This window comes from Hypomesus nipponensis, chromosome 28 (assembly GCF_054491055.1).
Source record: "Hypomesus nipponensis isolate SF chromosome 28, ASM5449105v1, whole genome shotgun sequence".
Lineage (NCBI taxonomy): Eukaryota > Metazoa > Chordata > Actinopteri > Osmeriformes > Osmeridae > Hypomesus > Hypomesus nipponensis.
Genome location: NC_140388.1, coordinates 6,257,810 through 6,275,861, shown reverse-complemented (window position 1 = coordinate 6,275,861; position 18,052 = coordinate 6,257,810). Strand labels below are relative to the sequence as shown.

Genomic DNA, 18,052 nt, shown 5'->3' with positions numbered 1-18,052 from the left:
CCTTTATTAAATTCCATAATTCTTTTACAAGAGGGATGGTCGAGGTTTATTCTATCCAGTCCTATCAATTCTGTGAATAGGACTGAGATAAACACAAACAAATAGTGACACTCATTTGGAATGACAGGCAGGCAACTGCTTTCATCATTGTAAACTTGGAATACAACCAGACCGCATACTAAAATGTGAGTGAGTGAAAGTGAATAAGAGAAAGTAAATTAAACTAGTGCTTTACTGAGGGGAAGAGAAGGTGTATTTGTGCTAGAGTTGAACTGGATGCTAATGTAAGCAATTTCAGTATAGGTTATCTGAGGGACAGGGTGACAAGACATTACAGAAAACTACAGTATAGTCACTATAGTCACTCTAATGCAATGATCAAATAATGTAGTATGTGTTAAGTAAATAGTATATGTTCTCACACAAATTAAATAATTAACTATTGTCAAATTAAAGTAAGACTACTTACTAAAAATAATGACCTGACCTGTATAGACATGAGTAAAATAAAAAGAAACGCCCATCACATCCTGTAAATCTGTTAACAACGAACGTCTGAACCAAACAATTACACATCACAGGCATAATTCAACTTTCATGGAATACTGACCACCGTAATTATACATTTTAACACGTATTCCAAATTGATTAAAGTTGACAATTTGGGGGTTTGTTTTAAAGTGCACACAATGGTTAGGATGCACAACATGAGGACAATACTGATGTCCTTGTGCTCCACACACCCAGATAACCCCTGATACTGCCACTCTGACAGGCAGTGTCAGGGGGATGCCAGCAGGTTTTATCGATCACTTGCAGAGACATGAGTCATGAACGTAGGGCAGCTCAAGGAAAACCAATCCTGTGACACTTTCTCCCCCGGCTCTGCACAGGTAGAGAGCCGCTACAGAAGGGGACTTCAGACAGCCAGCCAGCCCTGACACTGATAAAATGGCCTTCTTTAACTAAACTCGTAAAGCACACGGCAATAAAACTCAATCTTCTGTAAAATCCAATTAAGTCATTATCTGACTGATTGTATCTTTAATTGAAAACAGAAGTGACAATAAATTTCTGTGATATATCAGGATCAATCGATACTGCTGTACAATCTGGTCTTGAGAAGTGATTTATAATGTCAAAGCCATATAGGTAACTCCACATTATTCTCTCTAAAACCACTGGTGGATGAAATTAAGAGTAAGTGCATTTAATAAAAAAACAAGATGGTTGGGTTATTGATTGCAACAGATAGGGCAGAATCAAATGAATGTTTTCAAAGCGCAGTGCAAACAAAATACAAGTAAATTTCCATTTCTGTTTTATATCATGGTCCCTCACACAAACGGTTACACTAAGTCATCTAAAACATGTAATTTTTTTCCAAACTTGAAGCTATACATAAACTATAACATATGCTGCTGGTGTTAAAATATAACCATAACTAAAAATGTTCTTGAACATGTAATTAAAAATGAATTCACTTGAAACTTGCATAACAGTAAAGCTGAATACTGTCATTGACAAAAGTAATTTCAGAAGTTAATCAAGCAGACAATTTCCTAGACTTAATATGCCAGTGCAACCTGAACAATGAACAATTTAAAGGGATGTATACTATATTGGTATTTCCTTTTGAACACAGTCCAGCAATAAAAAAGGGAATTAATAGTGTTCAATCCCTTACACAATAGACTGGAATGATTGGATACTGTAGTTGACTTACAACAAGGTAGGTTGCAGAGAATTACAAGGCAGGATTAAGATGGTTCTACTGTACAACTGTAGCTTCAAGATGGGCAGAGATCATATGCACAATACAAATGCAAATGATGTTAATTTGGTGGACACGATAAATAAGCATCTCGTGCTCACTGTGTTGGAAAAAGGCAACATGATTGATTTCTGTTGTTCACGCAATTACTGGCTAAACCAATACTATGGCATATTTCTGCAGAGGATACCATGCTTTAAAGTATCAGTTGGCATGCTGGCTTTTGTAATTTACAGCAACATATAGTTTTGGGACAAAAGCCAAATGTTGTGATCTCCTTTTGATTAAAAGATATTAAATATTACAATGACATCAATACAATGTGTTGGTGAAACATCAACACGTTCATCCAACAATATGAAAAATAACCCAAAAAGTATTTTTTAGGTGGATTACAACAAAGGCTGCAATTTATTTTGAGCACATTAACTTATGTCATTATGTCAAAAAGCAGGAGGATGCCAAGTTGCTGTTTATTTTACATGTTTCAGAATCTTGAACCTTTAATACAGCCCTTGACCCCACAAAAGTTTTACTGAATCCACTCGCCTAAAATCCATGTTATAGTTCAAGACAGAACATGAAAGCACTTGCAATAAACAGTAATGGAGTCTAAATACAGGAAAGGTAAAAACGGAACAACTGATTAACAATCAAAAACCAACTATGAAAACTTTGCTCAAGTAGTGGCTTATGTTTATGAAATACATTTTGTAGTTTGTACATTTGTTTTGCAAACATCAAATTGTTTGCATTTGCTGTCACAGAACCACAGAAAAAAACGACAACCTTTTTTACTTCTTTCTCATGTTAACGAGAAAAAGAACTATTCCACAGTCATGTTTTTTTTTTCTTCGAAAAATCTCGCTCAAAACATCAAACACCAGAGGCTTAAAGAATTGCCTAATATGTGAACATGCTATAATGAACCAGTTTCACAGAATTTAATTTTTAAAAGTACAGATAATGAAGTTCCTCTTGAAATGCTTCATATTTTAAATACTGTATTTTCTTTTTTAGCTTGCTCCACACATTTAGCATTGGTTAACTTTATTATAATCTTTTTGCCCCACCCCCACCCACCACCCATACAAAATGAAATAAATGCAGTGTATACTACAAATAAATATACTTTGAACACACTGATTTTGGAAAGAAGTATCAAAAAGCAGTTTTGTCCCTCTCTTTACTTGGTGGCTCCTTCAATGATGGACTCCACAGTGAAGGTATCTGACTCAGAGTTACCTTCACAATCGTTTTTAGCTTCCGAGTTGACAAGGGAGTTGATGGAGAGGCAGCCCATCGCTGAGTCATGGCCGCCAGCATTACTGGGGGCGAAGGCTGAAGGAAACAAGACACAATCCTGAGATCAAAGTTTGACCTATATTTTACTGCCCCATCCAACAAATAGGGGAGTTTGGTAGCTCCCTGCAAATTGATTTCAGAATCCAAGTAAAAAAAATAAAAAATGGGTTGGTTGAGATAATTAGTTTAATTATTCACATGTATTAATTTCCATTTAAGCTATTGAATTGTCATTTAGTTATATAGGTGGCTCCATCTTAGCTTTTATAAATAACCTTGATATTATCCCAAATGTCTAATATGCACTTTCATATCTGAAGTTTTGAAACAGATGTCAATAACCATCGGCACATCAAATTACATACAAGAACATTTTCTACAAATCTGTTGGGTTGTTTTTGAGTACAAAAATTATAGTAGCTTACACTACCCAGTACCAACTAGACAGTTAGTCCCTACATTTCCTGGGGTTGAGAGAAAGTGTTAACCTTTGGAGCAGGATACCTGCGTTCACTTTCCAGAAATGTCTGCTGTTGTGTTCACAGAGACCCTAACATGAACCTTCCGGTTTCAACTAGCATTGAAGCATTTAGCAAATCACCAAGACTTTGGTTGCAACACTTCCTACAACAAGAGTTTCAAACAGCCTATGGTAGCTCCATTAAGTGGACCACCATGTACGAAGCCAAGTGTTGGTTGGAGTGACGTAAAACTCGCCACCATCTAACTGGAGAACAGTACGAGTGCAGTCTCTGGAGTTGAGTTAATGCATCACCATCTGGCAGGCTGACAGACTCCTCTGGCCATGACAGATCACAGAAAAAGGCATGCCTGAATGTGGCATCGATAGTATACAGTTTTGTCACAGTGGCATATGCAACTCAATTTCACCTGGAATCCCAAACCTAATGACATTATGGTCGGAGCTAAACCTCCCTGCTTTCAACTAACAGACATGTTAGTTAAAATAAATTTAGTTCATTATAAGATATTTGCATAAGTTGTAGTAATAAATCCCAGTGTACTTATTTTGCTCATCTATGCATGTAAAATAAAAAAAATGGTGGTCTGCAACTTCCCTTCAAAACCACGTGTCCCCCCCCAAAAAAGTGAAACAAGCCAGCCTTTAGCAGTCGGAGATGTTTGGCACTGGTTTATATACTCTCAAATGAACTTTTGCCCTTTGTACCTTGTCTCTATGGGCTATCTAAGATTTCCAAACTATTAAACTGTCTTTGTGTGGTTTAACAAAAGGAAGCTTTTCCCCCCCCCCCTCTCCCTGCCCCGTGAAAGAGGGAGGAAGTAAGTGAAAGAAGCTCAATCATTTCTGCCACTGCGACGAGGGAACAAAAGCCCAGATGTGAGAAGAGATGGTAATTCTGTCTGATCCATGCTCGATAGGCCCTCACCATGGGGCTCAAGTGCCTACACAGTCACAGGAAGACAGGGGACACCAAATGCACGTGCACAAACCTGCCGTTCTCCTTATGCGAGAGAGGCTAGATTCCCTGAAACTTGAGGTCTTGTTCCAAAAATCTTTGAATACATTTCAAACAGCACCCTCCCCCTTTTACACTAACTGACTGCCTTATCTTTTAAAACATATGAAATTATATATAACCCATATTTAAAAACGAATTTTGAATCTTAAACTATGAGATTCCTGTCTCATGGCAAGGTTGGCCTCAAATCAACTAGCCTTGTTAAAATGATGAGATGTTAAGAGAAATTAAACTAGCCCTGGACTTCCAAGAGAGGGTCAACAAAGCGAAGGGGCTAGGGCATGACTTGACGGAGGGCGACCCTCAGAGAGATGCACGTTCTTTCTACGGGGAACGACATGGGCGTATCGCTCATCATTAGGGCAGTGGCAGGACTTAATGGCCCAGAAAACTCAGTCAAAGAGCAGGCAGGCATGCAGACAGACAGACGGGACAGCAACGGCGGGAGAGAGAGAGAGAGAGAGAGGGGGGGGGGGGGGGGTCAAGGTTTGAATCAAAACAAAAAGAGAAGTAAAAAGTGACAATGTTACTGATAGTAATTGTGCAACACAGTCAACAGAGGAGGAAAATGTGGTCGTGCTCTCTTGCAAAGTTGTTGAAAAGGATGCTGGCTTTCAGTTTCCCATTAGTGTAAACTGTGGACAGTCAAATCCCCATTATCGGTGCGTTAGTGAGTGTTGTGACTGGTCAGCGCTGCCTGACACAAGACATCAGTATGGGGTCAAAGGCTAATTAAACACAGAAGAAGCTCTACTCTTGCATTGTTACCCAATCTGTCCCCAGAGATGGGACTCAGAGGGGCGGGACCCTAGCCTTGTGCCGGAGCTAAATGTTCATCTCAGCTACTGTGCACCATCAACTCATAAAATGACCTGTCTGTCTATCTTTCCACCTTCTCCTGTGAAACGTCAAACCATTATGGATAAACAATAATGAAGATGGGTAGCTGATCAATGTCGGATTCTCTTTTCATGACAACAATAATTCATTCTTTACAAGTGAAAAGATTCAAAGGAAAGTAAGGGACTGAAGAAAAAGGTAAATGCATCACTACGGGGAAATATGACTAGAAGAGATTCCTCTTGGGAGAAACGCCAAATGAGTTTGAATACATGACTTGTTTCAAAATTATTAAGCGGCGCACACTTTTGTCAAATCGCCAACAGTCCCGATCATTTGAACCAAACTGAAACCAAGACAAGGGGCTTCAATCATCCGGTTCACACTATGAAATTCAAAATAACACAACCACCCCAAAATACCATTATGAACGAACACAAACAGCATTGCTACAGAACTATCAAAATCCTGTTACTACTTTTAAACTCAAAATCAGAAAAGTATGAAATCAAGAAGGCAAATATAACCAAAAGTGACATAATGTTACTTAATGTTAATACCCTAAGGCTTCCCTGATTTGGCTCAGAAAACATCCTCTTGGCCTGAAGCTGTTAAAAGGAACATGACGTGTCCCTAATCTCTTTAGAAGTGCCATCCTGCTGGGCAGTGTGTGTGTGTGTCTGTGAGAGAGACAAGAGGGCCTCACTGAAGCACCACAGTCATTTAATCTATATACAGCCCCAGGTGTGGTGTTAATGGAGTTGTTGTACACAATCTCACTACAATGCTTGAGCCTATGGCAGCCAATTACAATGTTTTTAGCCAATCACTCGTGCAAAATGTAGTGCAGAAGACATTCTATACTGTTCCCTGCAGCTAAAACCTGCCATAGGTTTTCACTTAGCAGCTGATTAAGAGATGGCTGGCAGGGCTTTGGTGAGGAGTCCCAGTGGAGACATGAGCTCTGCTTCTTTCTTACATGTAGAAGAAGGGTTGGGTGACATGGCCTAAAACACCACACTTGATTTTCGATCTACGAAACAAATGAATTATTCAAATGTATTCAGTTATTTTGGAGAGGAAATAATAAATTTCCTCATTATTATTAAGGAAGTGCCAAACTGACATCCACCACTTTAAAACAATTAATACAAAGCCCTCTTGAAATAATTGCCTATAGTTTCCCTAAATAAAAGACACTTTGTAAACAGAATCAAGCATATTCTCTGCATGTTTTATTTATTTTTGTTTGTTTTTTTACAAGGAACACAAGCCTATCTCCTGCCTCTTGCTTAACGCATGTCCCAGAGCTACATTTTGATTACAGAGATGTCAACAAAAAAGTAGTTGCTAGCTTGGGCCATCTTAGCCATCCCCACCATTCTGGTTATTGTAAAACAGACAATGCAAACAAGGATGTGACACATTTACTGTGGAGTCATCATTTGGTGTATGAACACATGGATCCATCCTGCTTTGTAGCAGCACTTCAGGCTGCTGCTGGTGGAATAGCGTGGGGGATATTTTCTTGGCACACTTTTGGTCCCTTAGCACCAATTGAGCATAATTTAAATGCCACAGCCTTCCTGAGTATTATTGCTGACCATGTCCATCCCTTTATGACCACAGCGCACCGATTTTCTAATGGCTACTTCCAGCAGGACAACGCGCCATGCCATCAAAGCTCAAATAATCCTAAACTGGTTTCTTGAAAATGACAATGAGTTCATGGCACTCAAATGGCCTCCACAGTCAGCAGATTTGAATCCAACTGAACACCTTTGGGATTCATATCTTAGATGTGCAGACGACTAATTGGCAGTGACACATGGCAACAAGCAAAAATGTTTGAGGAATTTCCAGCACCGTCTCGAGTCTACGACCTGGTATTAGCAAGGTGTAACTAATAAATGAGGCAGGATTTGTTTAGTGCCCTTTATCAGCATTATTTTCATAATGCACACATGGGCCAGTATTGATGTGTTGCCCTCTATTGGTTGGCCATGGCATTGCTTCAACAACTTTGATGAACCAACGGTAACAGACACTTTTCATGGCATGGTCTTGAAGTAAGGCGCTACACTCCAAGACTGTCGTAACCAATGAAGTCTCATTAACATGACAGAGAAAACCATCACTGCATATCTCTTGAATTGGTCGTTTTTAGAAAATATAAAATGTTACCACATGTATTGTTAGAATGTGTGTGTAAGTGTAAATAAATCGTAAGACAACTGCATGAAGACGCTAAACTTCTGTTTGTCATCGTATGTTGTTACTGTGTGCTGGCGTTGTCTGACGTACAGTGCTGTGGAAAGTAATTTCCCCTTGGGGACAATAAAGTCTCAAGTCAAAAGTTGAAACAGGTAAGGTCAATACACACAAGGAGAGAATAACACTTACTGAATGCTAAGTACAGCAGCATTCTGTAACACCAATGTCTTTTTTCTCTACCTGCGATTTTTTCTGAAGACAAGAGAACTTGGAATGGACTTGGGTCTACACGCAGAAACTCATTTCACATACAGAACACTATTGATTGAACCAGACAAAAATCTATAGCATATAGTCTGGAAAGAAAGTAATGGATTTCTAACTTAGTGGGTGCAAACAGGTCGATTGATTTGAAGGATTAACATCTACGATATCTCCAGGCTCGATTTGCATTTAAATGACTGTACATCCTGGGCACACACCAATATAACAAAACAAACTTAGAATCGATAAAGCTTTCAACCCTGAAGTCTGAAACCAGACGCATCTACAATAAGGACGTTTCTGCTTGCATTCACAGACATTCCAGAGTACATAACCCTGCGCGTCCCACCAACAGGGACAACTTTAAACACTTTTGATAGAAAAAGAACCCCGTGACTTCAAACAACCGAAAGAACAACAAACCCTAACCCACAGCTGTCTCATATAACACTGAAATTCCTCCATAACTCAGGAGGGGCAGCTCATCATGGAAGCCCAGGGTAGTGCCTCCATCGCGGGGAGGTGGCGAGGTGAGGTAAGGGAGGTGGGGAAGGGGGAGGGGGTTGATAGACTGCGCTGTCACCTCCCGCACGGGCGATTTACGGCGCCGCGCTGCTGACGAGCTCGGGGCAGTAAACAGGCGTGCAGGGGCGTATTTCACAGCGAGCTAGGTTTTATGAAGAACACCGAGACGGGCCCGCCCCGCCCCACGCCTCCGCCCGGCGTGACGGATGGAGAAAGACGCATGACAAGCTTCATCATTGTTTGTAAATCTTAACTGTTCCCGCTCACTAACTCCAGAGGCAATTTTGCGGAGACAGCGGAGGCCAGGTGGAGAAAGGACAGCATGGCACTCCTGAAGGTTATTTGGCTCCCTATATTTGGCCAACTGATTACCCCTTCCTGGAGGAGAGATAAATACAATGGACGCCGTTTGGCAGAACGCACGGGAAGGGGGTGAGGGGGGGGGCACCTCAGCCAGTCACAGACTGTTCCCAGTCCTTAAGTCCTCCAGGCCCGACAGAGAGTGTTCAGATAGCACGATAACACCATTTGATAACCAAACATCGACAGGGGTACAGAAATGGGGATTTTTCGATGAGGGTATTGAATTGTCGATGCGGGTGAACATGATTGTGCAAACATAATTGAGCCCTGATTGAATGCATTACATGCTCGAAAAGCATAGTGTTCTGGAGGTTTGGATACAGCACACACACACACACACTCACTCACTCACTCACTCACAGGCTAGGACCCAACTCAAGCTAAGGGGAGCCAAGTCATAAGCACTGGTTGTCCTGGCATTATCGTTGGTGACGAAAAGAACATTGAGTGGTGTTGATGTGGTACAAAGGAGGGGTATTCTATTCTGATAAGCAGTCCAAAAAAAAACACCAAAATGTGCAGTTCAGCAAGGTCACTCAAGAATATTGGCACGTGGAAAAACTAAGTATGACTTTACAAAAAAACTAACATATCATGGACATTACGGAATGGTGAAGGGTGAAAGTTAACTATGCATGCAGATGAGATGGACGATTTAGGTTACAGTATATTTTGAATGACCTGGAATGCAGCCTTTTCTAAAAGGAGCAAGAACTAAACATGGTCTGAGCTCTTGTACTGATACTCTTATACTGACAAGCAGTGTGGGATCTTATCCATTTACAAATATTGTCCAATTAAATAGATTTACCACAGGTGGACTCCAATCTAGTTGTAGACAATGAGTGTCATCGTAAAGGGTCTGAATACTTATAATTTTATAATAGGTATGTATACACAAAATAGTTTATAATAGTTTTTATAAATGTGTACAAAATAGAAATTTTTCCTTATGTGGTATTCTGCGTAGATCTACAAGGAACCTTTGGAGTTCAGCTGTAACCAATAAATGTGTGGGAAAAAAAGGGATCTGAACACACTGTCGATCGGTCTTTGCAGCGCGAGCGTGTTACTCGACGCTGTAGCTGTGTGATCGCTACTCACGGGATGACTTGGACTCGGAGCAGGTGCCGTTCTCTTCCAAGGGGAAGATGGGAGCCACGCAGGCAGAAGTCCCTAGACCTTGGCTCAGGTAGGATGCCGCAGAGTAATAGGAGTGCATCCGGTACTGGGGAGACACATTGTGGCTGGGCAGGCGGCCGTCACCATTGGGAATCTGCACGACAAACAAGGAGACACAAGCAAACATGCACAGACGTTATCTGGTACTCCCTCATTAAAAAGTTTGGACCACAAAGTGAACAGAAATGTGTAAGTATCATGAGTTTAACGGTGCTGGCTCATGGTATATGCATTTTTTTATACAGTTTATTTGATACTGACAGTTTGAGAAAGACAGGACAGGCAGGGGAGAGAGAGGATGTCATGCAGCCAAGGGCCGGGGCTGGAATCGAACCCTGGCCGCTGCTATAACGCCTGCCCATGTGGTCAGGAGCCAGAGGGACAGGTTGTCACAGGGCTCTTCCTAAAAATTGTAAATTTGACATCGTAGTTTCAATTTAAACCGTTTATAAGATCATTGGCGATTTAACACCTTTTAGAGGAATGAAAACGGCAAATATTTTTTGACAAGCCTATCAAATCACCCATTAAGGTCTAATGGAGGTCAGGAGAGGAATACAAGTATGAAGTCCTAGCTGACTTCACAGGACACGCGACGGCAACAAACGGTTCAGGTTTCTCCAATCCCAGGACAACCTCAACAGGCAACTCACTCAGTGGCACAGGACACTTTGAAGAGGGTTTTCAATTTCACTTCCATTTCTTTGTCGGCCTGTCATTTGTCATCTCATGTTGTTCACGCCATCACTTCTCAGGACAGCTAAACTGTTGTTTGAGCTGCGCCTGGCACTTGTATTGGGCTGTGACAAACACGGGAGAGATTGCCCTCGGGTTCAAACAAACGCTCTGGCTTGAACACTTTGCAAGACACGTTCGCAACAGAACATCGTACATGACTCATCGTGGCTCGTATACACTAAACAGTTCATCTCCAGTACCCTAACAGAGAGTTTAACATTCAGAGGGGTACCCCCTGAACCTAAATATCCACTAAAGACTTGAGACAATCAAGTGTGTTGCAAGGAGCAGTTAAGATTGCACTTTCGTGCAAGGCGTTGCAGTTCCACTTTTCCGCAACATCTACATCAAGCATTCCTGACCCCCCCCCCCCCCATGAGAGAAGCCCGACTTCTATCTGGACGTGTGGATTCCTCTGTTGAAGGTGTACCTGTCTGATATGTGGCACTGCATGGTGGTTCTGGTCTCTCCCATTCTTTATTCCCCGACAGCGGCGCAGGCCAAACACTGACACGTTTATAGGCCTGCGCTTCAGTCACGCAGCAATGCCTCTCGCTAACAAAAAAAACAACTATCACACTAAAAATGGACCTCATTGAAACAAGCATTAGAGCCATCACACACACGCACCTCTTCTGCCCTCACCATAACCCTGCAGTCTAGGTTACCGGAATGTTCATGTGATCAATGGGTCTGGTCATCTCTCTTGGCAAAGGCATCAACGTCTGGTGTCATCTTTGATTTAGAGATGGCCCCCACAACAGATGACAAGTGGCTGCTACATTTCGTCCTGTGAGAGGATTTGTTGTAGTTTATGACTGAGAATGTTTGTACACACACACACACACACACACACACACACACACACACACACACACACACACACACACACACACACACACACACACACACACACACACACACACACACACACACACACACACACACACACACACACACACACACACACACACACACACACACACACACACACACACACACACACACACACACACACACACACACACACACACACACACACACACACACACACACACACACACACAGCAAGCATCTTTGGGGCACGGTTTTTAATGTCCAGAAACTTTGTTTCATCCAGTAAGCCATAAAAAAAAAAATTGTTGCAGTTTTGTCCTTTCACCTTCAAAGTGACACATTGGATGTGGATGAGCTCCAGTTGAGAGTCGGGTGGGGATGTCTTGCTGTAAGACGACAGGACAGTGACAAACTCTGCCTCAGCTTCTATGTGGGAACAGTCTGAGATATGGCCAGAACACTCCGGATGCAGGACTATCAAACTACTAATCTGTTTCCGTCAACGTTTTCTGGAAAATAGCGCTAATTGACGATTGGCGTCAGAGATAAAATACCTCAAGTCCTGCCCCGTCTCTGATACCAATCATTAATCTGAGGAAACCCACTGGAATCAACATAACTGTAGAACTCACTGCTCAACATTCAACCCAATCATAATGAATTACAAGTATAGCTAAATATTTCAAAAAAATGCTAATGCGACCGGTTTTCTTACGGAGCACAAATCACGCCTGCGCCACTTCAACAGCTAATATCACTGACCTTTGCAGTTCAGGCTTTTCTGCACGAAGACAGGTTAGCGGAGGCAGTGACCCCAGAACAATATGTTGCCATCAGGAAGCACAAATGTGCAAACACCGTGAAAGCACAGCCCATCACCAACCCGTGGAGGAATAACCCACTCAAAGAAATATAGATCTAATCTGTTTCATGCATAATCGGATCTGACACACAAAGGTACATTTAGACATAAATCCTGGTGGCCATATACTGTTGGGGGGGAGGATGGGTGTCAGAAACACAGCGTATATGGCTGGGATTCTACTAAGAACACTCCCTCCTCCTCCTCCTCCTCTCTCCAGTTCCAATATTTAAAAGGATGAACATGCACAATTTTACGTTCTAGCAATAAATGATAAAGTAATAAATGGGACAATCTCTCAGAAAGACATGCTGGTGAAGACTTTTTTTTTATGATGCCCGACACAGGAGAATCTTACAGAACCCCCTGCTGGTGGAGGGAACCATAAAACATGCCTGACAAAAGCCTAATGATGAGTCTGGTGAAAGGTTTAAAGGTGAATTATGGGGGGGGGAGGGGGGGATACACATGTACACAGTAATGTAGCTTTATTCACCTGGTATTGTGGGTGGGGGATGTATGTACACAGTAATGTAGTTGTATTCACCTGGTATTGCTGATAGTTGTAGAGGTTACTGTAGTAGGCCGGATAGCGGGAAGGCTGGTAGAAGTTGTAGTAGGAGGCATCCACCACAAGGTCTGACGTCCCCTCAGGCTGGCCCCTGCTGGTGGCTGTGGGGCTGGGAGACAGTGGGGGACGGGCGCCTGGGGGAGTACGGAGCAGACACAAGACTGTCATGCCAAACACTGAGCGCCATACTGCTTATGTACCGAGTATTGGTTATGTAGTGGTCATGTATTGCAAAGCATGTGACAGTTGGTTAGTCAGGTACTTGATTTTTGATATCGGTTGCTATACAATACCAATTGTTTTCCTAGCCTATTTCGGATCATATAAAGGGTTAAAGTCAGAAATGCCTGATATTGTTGACCACAACCATAAAGATTTAAACAAGTATTCAAGCAAAGGATTGACAAATGGCACCATCTACTGGTAATAATCATCAAGGTAGTGCAATAAAAAACGTAATTTCATTAGCCAGAACAAACAAAATGACAGGAGGTTGGTCTTGACGGAAAAAACAATGATTCCAGTATCAGACATCATCTGTAGAGCGTTTCATATCAACAAGGCCACATTTTTCTCAAGCCGTTTGACCTTTTTGTCTTTCATAATCGCGAGTGCTCAACTCCTTTCAGTGTCTCTCCTTTTTCGGGGGGGGGGCAGACGAGCTACACACACACACACACACACACAGAGCTGTGTCTGTGGCACAAGCTAGGCAGGGTGGGCAACCTTGACCGAGTTGGTATTCCACTCCTGAATCCCCTATCTGGCCACCAAGAACAGCCTGTCTCTCAAAGTTTGCCAAGAAGCAATCAAAATATGGCCAGCAAGCAGCCACGCAAACACTAGGACGACTGTACAGGATGATGGAAGAGGCTGTGCCCCGTTCTAATCTCTCCTCATCTATAACTTTCCTACTTTCTGTATTGTTCTGGCGACTCACTGGCCTTCTGGAGGGTTGATATGAAGCCATGTTCATTACAGATAGGAAACGTTTTACATGCGGTCAGCTACTTCAAAAGTTAACTGGCAAACTTTGATGGATGAACAATTAAATTTATAAATACAAATTATTTAGACAAGGAGAGCCTGAAAAGTACATTTCAAATGTAATATGTGACATTTACAGCCACTTCAGAAAATGTAACCAACCTTATTTATTCAGGCAAAAATATTTGAAAGGTTTCCCAAAAGCCTTATGCAATGGTTGAGCAGAGGCTCAATACCGTTCTCAATCTGATCTGTATGTTTTTCACTTTCTAAACAATTGTACAAGAACAAGATTGATCTAACATGATGTTCAACATTAAATCTGTCACACAGTCACCGTCTTATGCAACATATTGGTCAGGAACTCATAAAAATCAGGTAATGGAGACTTGTGCATTTCTACTTTAGGTTATACCTACATGTCTAACATCCCCTACCATTCATTTTCAATGTTCCCACACTTAAGTTCTCATGAAAGAGATGAATATAATTTAATGCATTTTTGATTCTGAAATATTTCTCATGTCTTTCCATAATTCAACAATGCACAAGATGCTTCATTTTAAAAGCATGCTTTATGTGAACTACTTAATATACAGAGAAAAAATCTATTACAGCCCTTACTGGCAAGAGGACACACCCCTTGCAGGAAGCGATAAGGTGCATCTTTGGTAGAACATCCCTGGCTAAATTTTATACGTTGTTCTGCCTGCCAACAGGACTTGTTGTGCATGAGTTTGCATCTGCCTATGCTTAGAGATAAATGACATTTTTGCTCTGACCAAAAACTCTGTTATATTCTACAATTCCAGCACACTGGAACACAAGTCTCTTGTTGTTTATGATCTTTAAAATATACTCCATTTAAAACGTTTTTAAGTCTACGACTAGGCTTAATCTATGTCTGGGAAACTGGGCCTACATGTAGTTTCTGCCATTAAGAACAACACATGGGTAAGGCTGAAGACCTGTGACTGACCTGAGGAAGAGGGGGAGGCAGCAGGCCTGTGACTGACCTGAGGCAGAGGGGGAAGCAGCAGGCCTGTGACTGACCTGAGGCAGAGGGGGAGGCAGCAGGCCTGTGACTGACCTGAGGCAGAGGGGGAGGCAGCAGGCCTGTGACTGACCTGAGGCAGAGGGGGAGGCAGCAGGCCTGTGACTGACCTGAGGCAGAGGCAGCAGAAGTCATGGTCGTCGTGGTCGAGGATCTTCCCCCAACAGAAAACAGGCAGTCTCCTGACGGCTCATTCTTCACTATGATCTCAGAGCTGGAAATGGAGACAGGGTTACAGATGCCCATCTCCTCTTCCTGGGCCTGCTGGCGGCGGAGAGCCACCTGCAAACAAGGTGTCGCCAAAAGTCAGAAATTAAACGATTACACCAACACACCTGATTCAAATGAAGGGTCATTCATTTGAATCAGGTGTGTTGGAGCAGGGGAACGTCTAAACATGCATGATAGCCGGTCCCTGACGATCAGAGTTGAGAACCATGGGAAACATTAAAGGTTATTCTCCTGCTATGTATTCTTTATGGGGTTCTGACATTATATGTTATTTTGTGATTAAAGCACTTTAATGAGCAATAAACCTTTAATTGACTGCCAATGATGTATGTTCCGTCGCATCGCTATCTTGTCTTTGAATATTGTGTGGCCTAATAGGGTTGTTCTACAAACGAGTATACAGAATATTTACTTACCAAGGTCTACCACTTGTTATGTATCTGTGTATGCATTCATCAGAAAGTAGGTTCTGCAGTCAATTTTGATATTTGGAGTTTGCTTGCTAGCTACATGTGACAACCTTTTTGACGTCATCGTGGCGTGTGTCTCTTTCAAAGTGGTTGTTTAGCTAGCTAAACAATTTGTATCAATTGCGTGTAAACAAATAGCCATTGTTATGTTTAACCTTGAAAACACAATAAAAAATAACAAATGTCAATAAGGTAATTAGATTTACATTTAAAATAAAGAAATATTGGCTAGTTCTTCTAACCACAAAAACAACCATAATCCATCTAGCTAGCTAACAGACGTTAAATCTGTTCGCTAGCTCGCTAACGTTAAATACAAATAAAGTGATTTGTTCCAAATGGGAAAAATGTAACTATTGCATACTTACACAGTTGAAACATAATTTTAACTAGCTTGTTAGCATATACAACTTTATTACCTGGGCAGCCATCACTCTCTGTCTTTCTGCAATCAGTTTACATTTTTGGCATTGGCAATCTCTCCAGTTGCAAAATCTTTTATGTCCCTTCAACGGTGAGACATAACCGTGGTTCCTGCATCTGGAGCACTTCGGCATCCGTGGTGCTTTCTTGCTCGAGGACGGGGACAATCTTCCCACACACTCTAATAGCTGCTTGGCTTGATCTTCGTCGCTCATGTCTGCCGTTAGTTCACTGTCCGCTCTTCAGAACAATTGTCCTCGCGCCTTTTTGACACTTTGGGCAACTGCAACATTCCAGTGCAACATTCCAACTAAGTACAGTATGACTCATGAGGAATCGGGACATGTGGGGGATGATGTTGATGATGGGGGAGGTGGGGTCTACTCAGTATAATTATTTTTAAAGTCATGTCTATTAACCATATATTAAACTGAATATCATTAAACACAAAAGCTTTGTGTTTAACTTAATATCATGGTCTGTAATAGTCTTAAGTCTTAAGTGAGACATCTTTTTCCTTTCTATTTAACAACCATTAATTACTGTTTATACAAACAATAATACTATTAAGCACTAGGAATATAGAATAATAGCAATTATTAATTTATAATACTGATAACAATTCCTATACCATAGACCTGATTAGAGATTAAACATGGTTTACAGGTGGCATTAGGATTTATTCCCAATGTGTTTGTGTTCAGGTCAGTGACCTATGCAGGCCAGATAGGGTCTTCCCCAAATTATTGCCTCAAAGTTTAAAGCACAGAATTGTCTCGAACTCCTTTTAATGCTTTAACATTAATGTGGCCACCAGTGGAACTAGGGGCCAAAACCATGAAGAACAGTCCCTATTGTTAACTGACTTGATCATGCCCCCATGCGTTATGGTCCATACAGAAATAACTCCTTTATATTGCCTATGGTTTTGGGATGGGATGTCCAACAAGCCCATATTGGTGTGAGGGTCAGGTGTCCACATACTTTTGGCCATTTCATGTTTTTATACTTGTAGACTGAAGTACATACTTCCTGCCTTCAAATTTGGGGCCCGTCAACAAGCCAATGAGAAACCATAAATTAGCATTTACACACAGACACCTTAACAAAATGTAACATGATTGTGAAATATTTATTATTGTTTTAACATGTATTTATTGCAGTGCATTGTTTCATATTTTAAACTAAAACTGCATGAAAATGACAGAATTATAGTCTATACTTTATGTACAACGTTCTATTATCTCACATTTAACAAAAGAGACATCGATACAACAACCATTTAATTCTAAAAATATCATCCAGAAAATTTGTCAGATGTGCAAAACCTACTTCAGACAGTCCTTTAACACACTGGAAAAGATGCACATGACATATGACACAGCAGTCATTTTTCATAATAAAAGACCCCATGTTATAATTTCTCAGTTGTGGGTGAATGAAGATGGTCAGCAAAGCAGCACTTCTCTTCAGTTATTATGTTCATTTTAGGAATGCAATTTACAGTATACCGTAGCAGAGGTCTTCAACACTGGTCCTTAGGGCCCACCATCCTGTAAGTTTTAGATGTCTCCCTGCTCCAATACACCAGCTCTGCAGAAGCCTGATGACCATTCATTTGAATCATCAACGTGTTGGAGCAGGGAAACATCCAGAACATACAGGACAGTGGGCCCTGAGGACCAGGGTTGAAGATCACTGCAGTATAGAACAGCACTGAAGAATTGCATGGTGGGTATAAAACACTACTACACCAGCAGAGGGAGTTAGTTAACAGAAAATCTACCTTCAACATCAGATCAACCCTGACAAACCAGGGAGAAAATATACATTTCATAAATACTTTTTTACAAATATATTATACATCACACTAGTAGATCAGCACATTTGATGAATAGCCAACTATTGTT

General features: G+C 41.4%; 1 protein-coding gene across 2 annotated transcripts in view; it reads right to left on the bottom strand.

The window, feature by feature from the left end:
- dmrt1 (doublesex and mab-3 related transcription factor 1) overlaps positions 1 to 16,455 on the bottom strand; it is a 29,510-nt gene extending 13,055 nt beyond the window's left edge. The window contains exons 1-5 of one of the 2 annotated variants that reach the window (XM_084694886.1): positions 16,139 to 16,452; positions 15,129 to 15,300; positions 12,954 to 13,111; positions 9,892 to 10,063; positions 2,232 to 3,115 (exon numbers count right to left, since the gene is read on the bottom strand). In XM_084694886.1, coding sequence (XP_084551012.1) covers positions 2,961 to 3,115; positions 9,892 to 10,063; positions 12,954 to 13,111; positions 15,129 to 15,300; positions 16,139 to 16,357 — 876 coding nt within the window. In that variant the 5' untranslated portion in view covers positions 16,358 to 16,452 and the 3' untranslated portion in view covers positions 2,232 to 2,960. Of the gene's footprint in view, positions 1 to 2,231; positions 3,116 to 9,891; positions 10,064 to 12,953; positions 13,112 to 15,128; positions 15,301 to 16,138 lie in introns of those variants that run through there. The other variant, XM_084694887.1, reaches the window with a different exon arrangement.
- Positions 16,456 to 18,052: the final 1,597 nt, after the last annotated feature.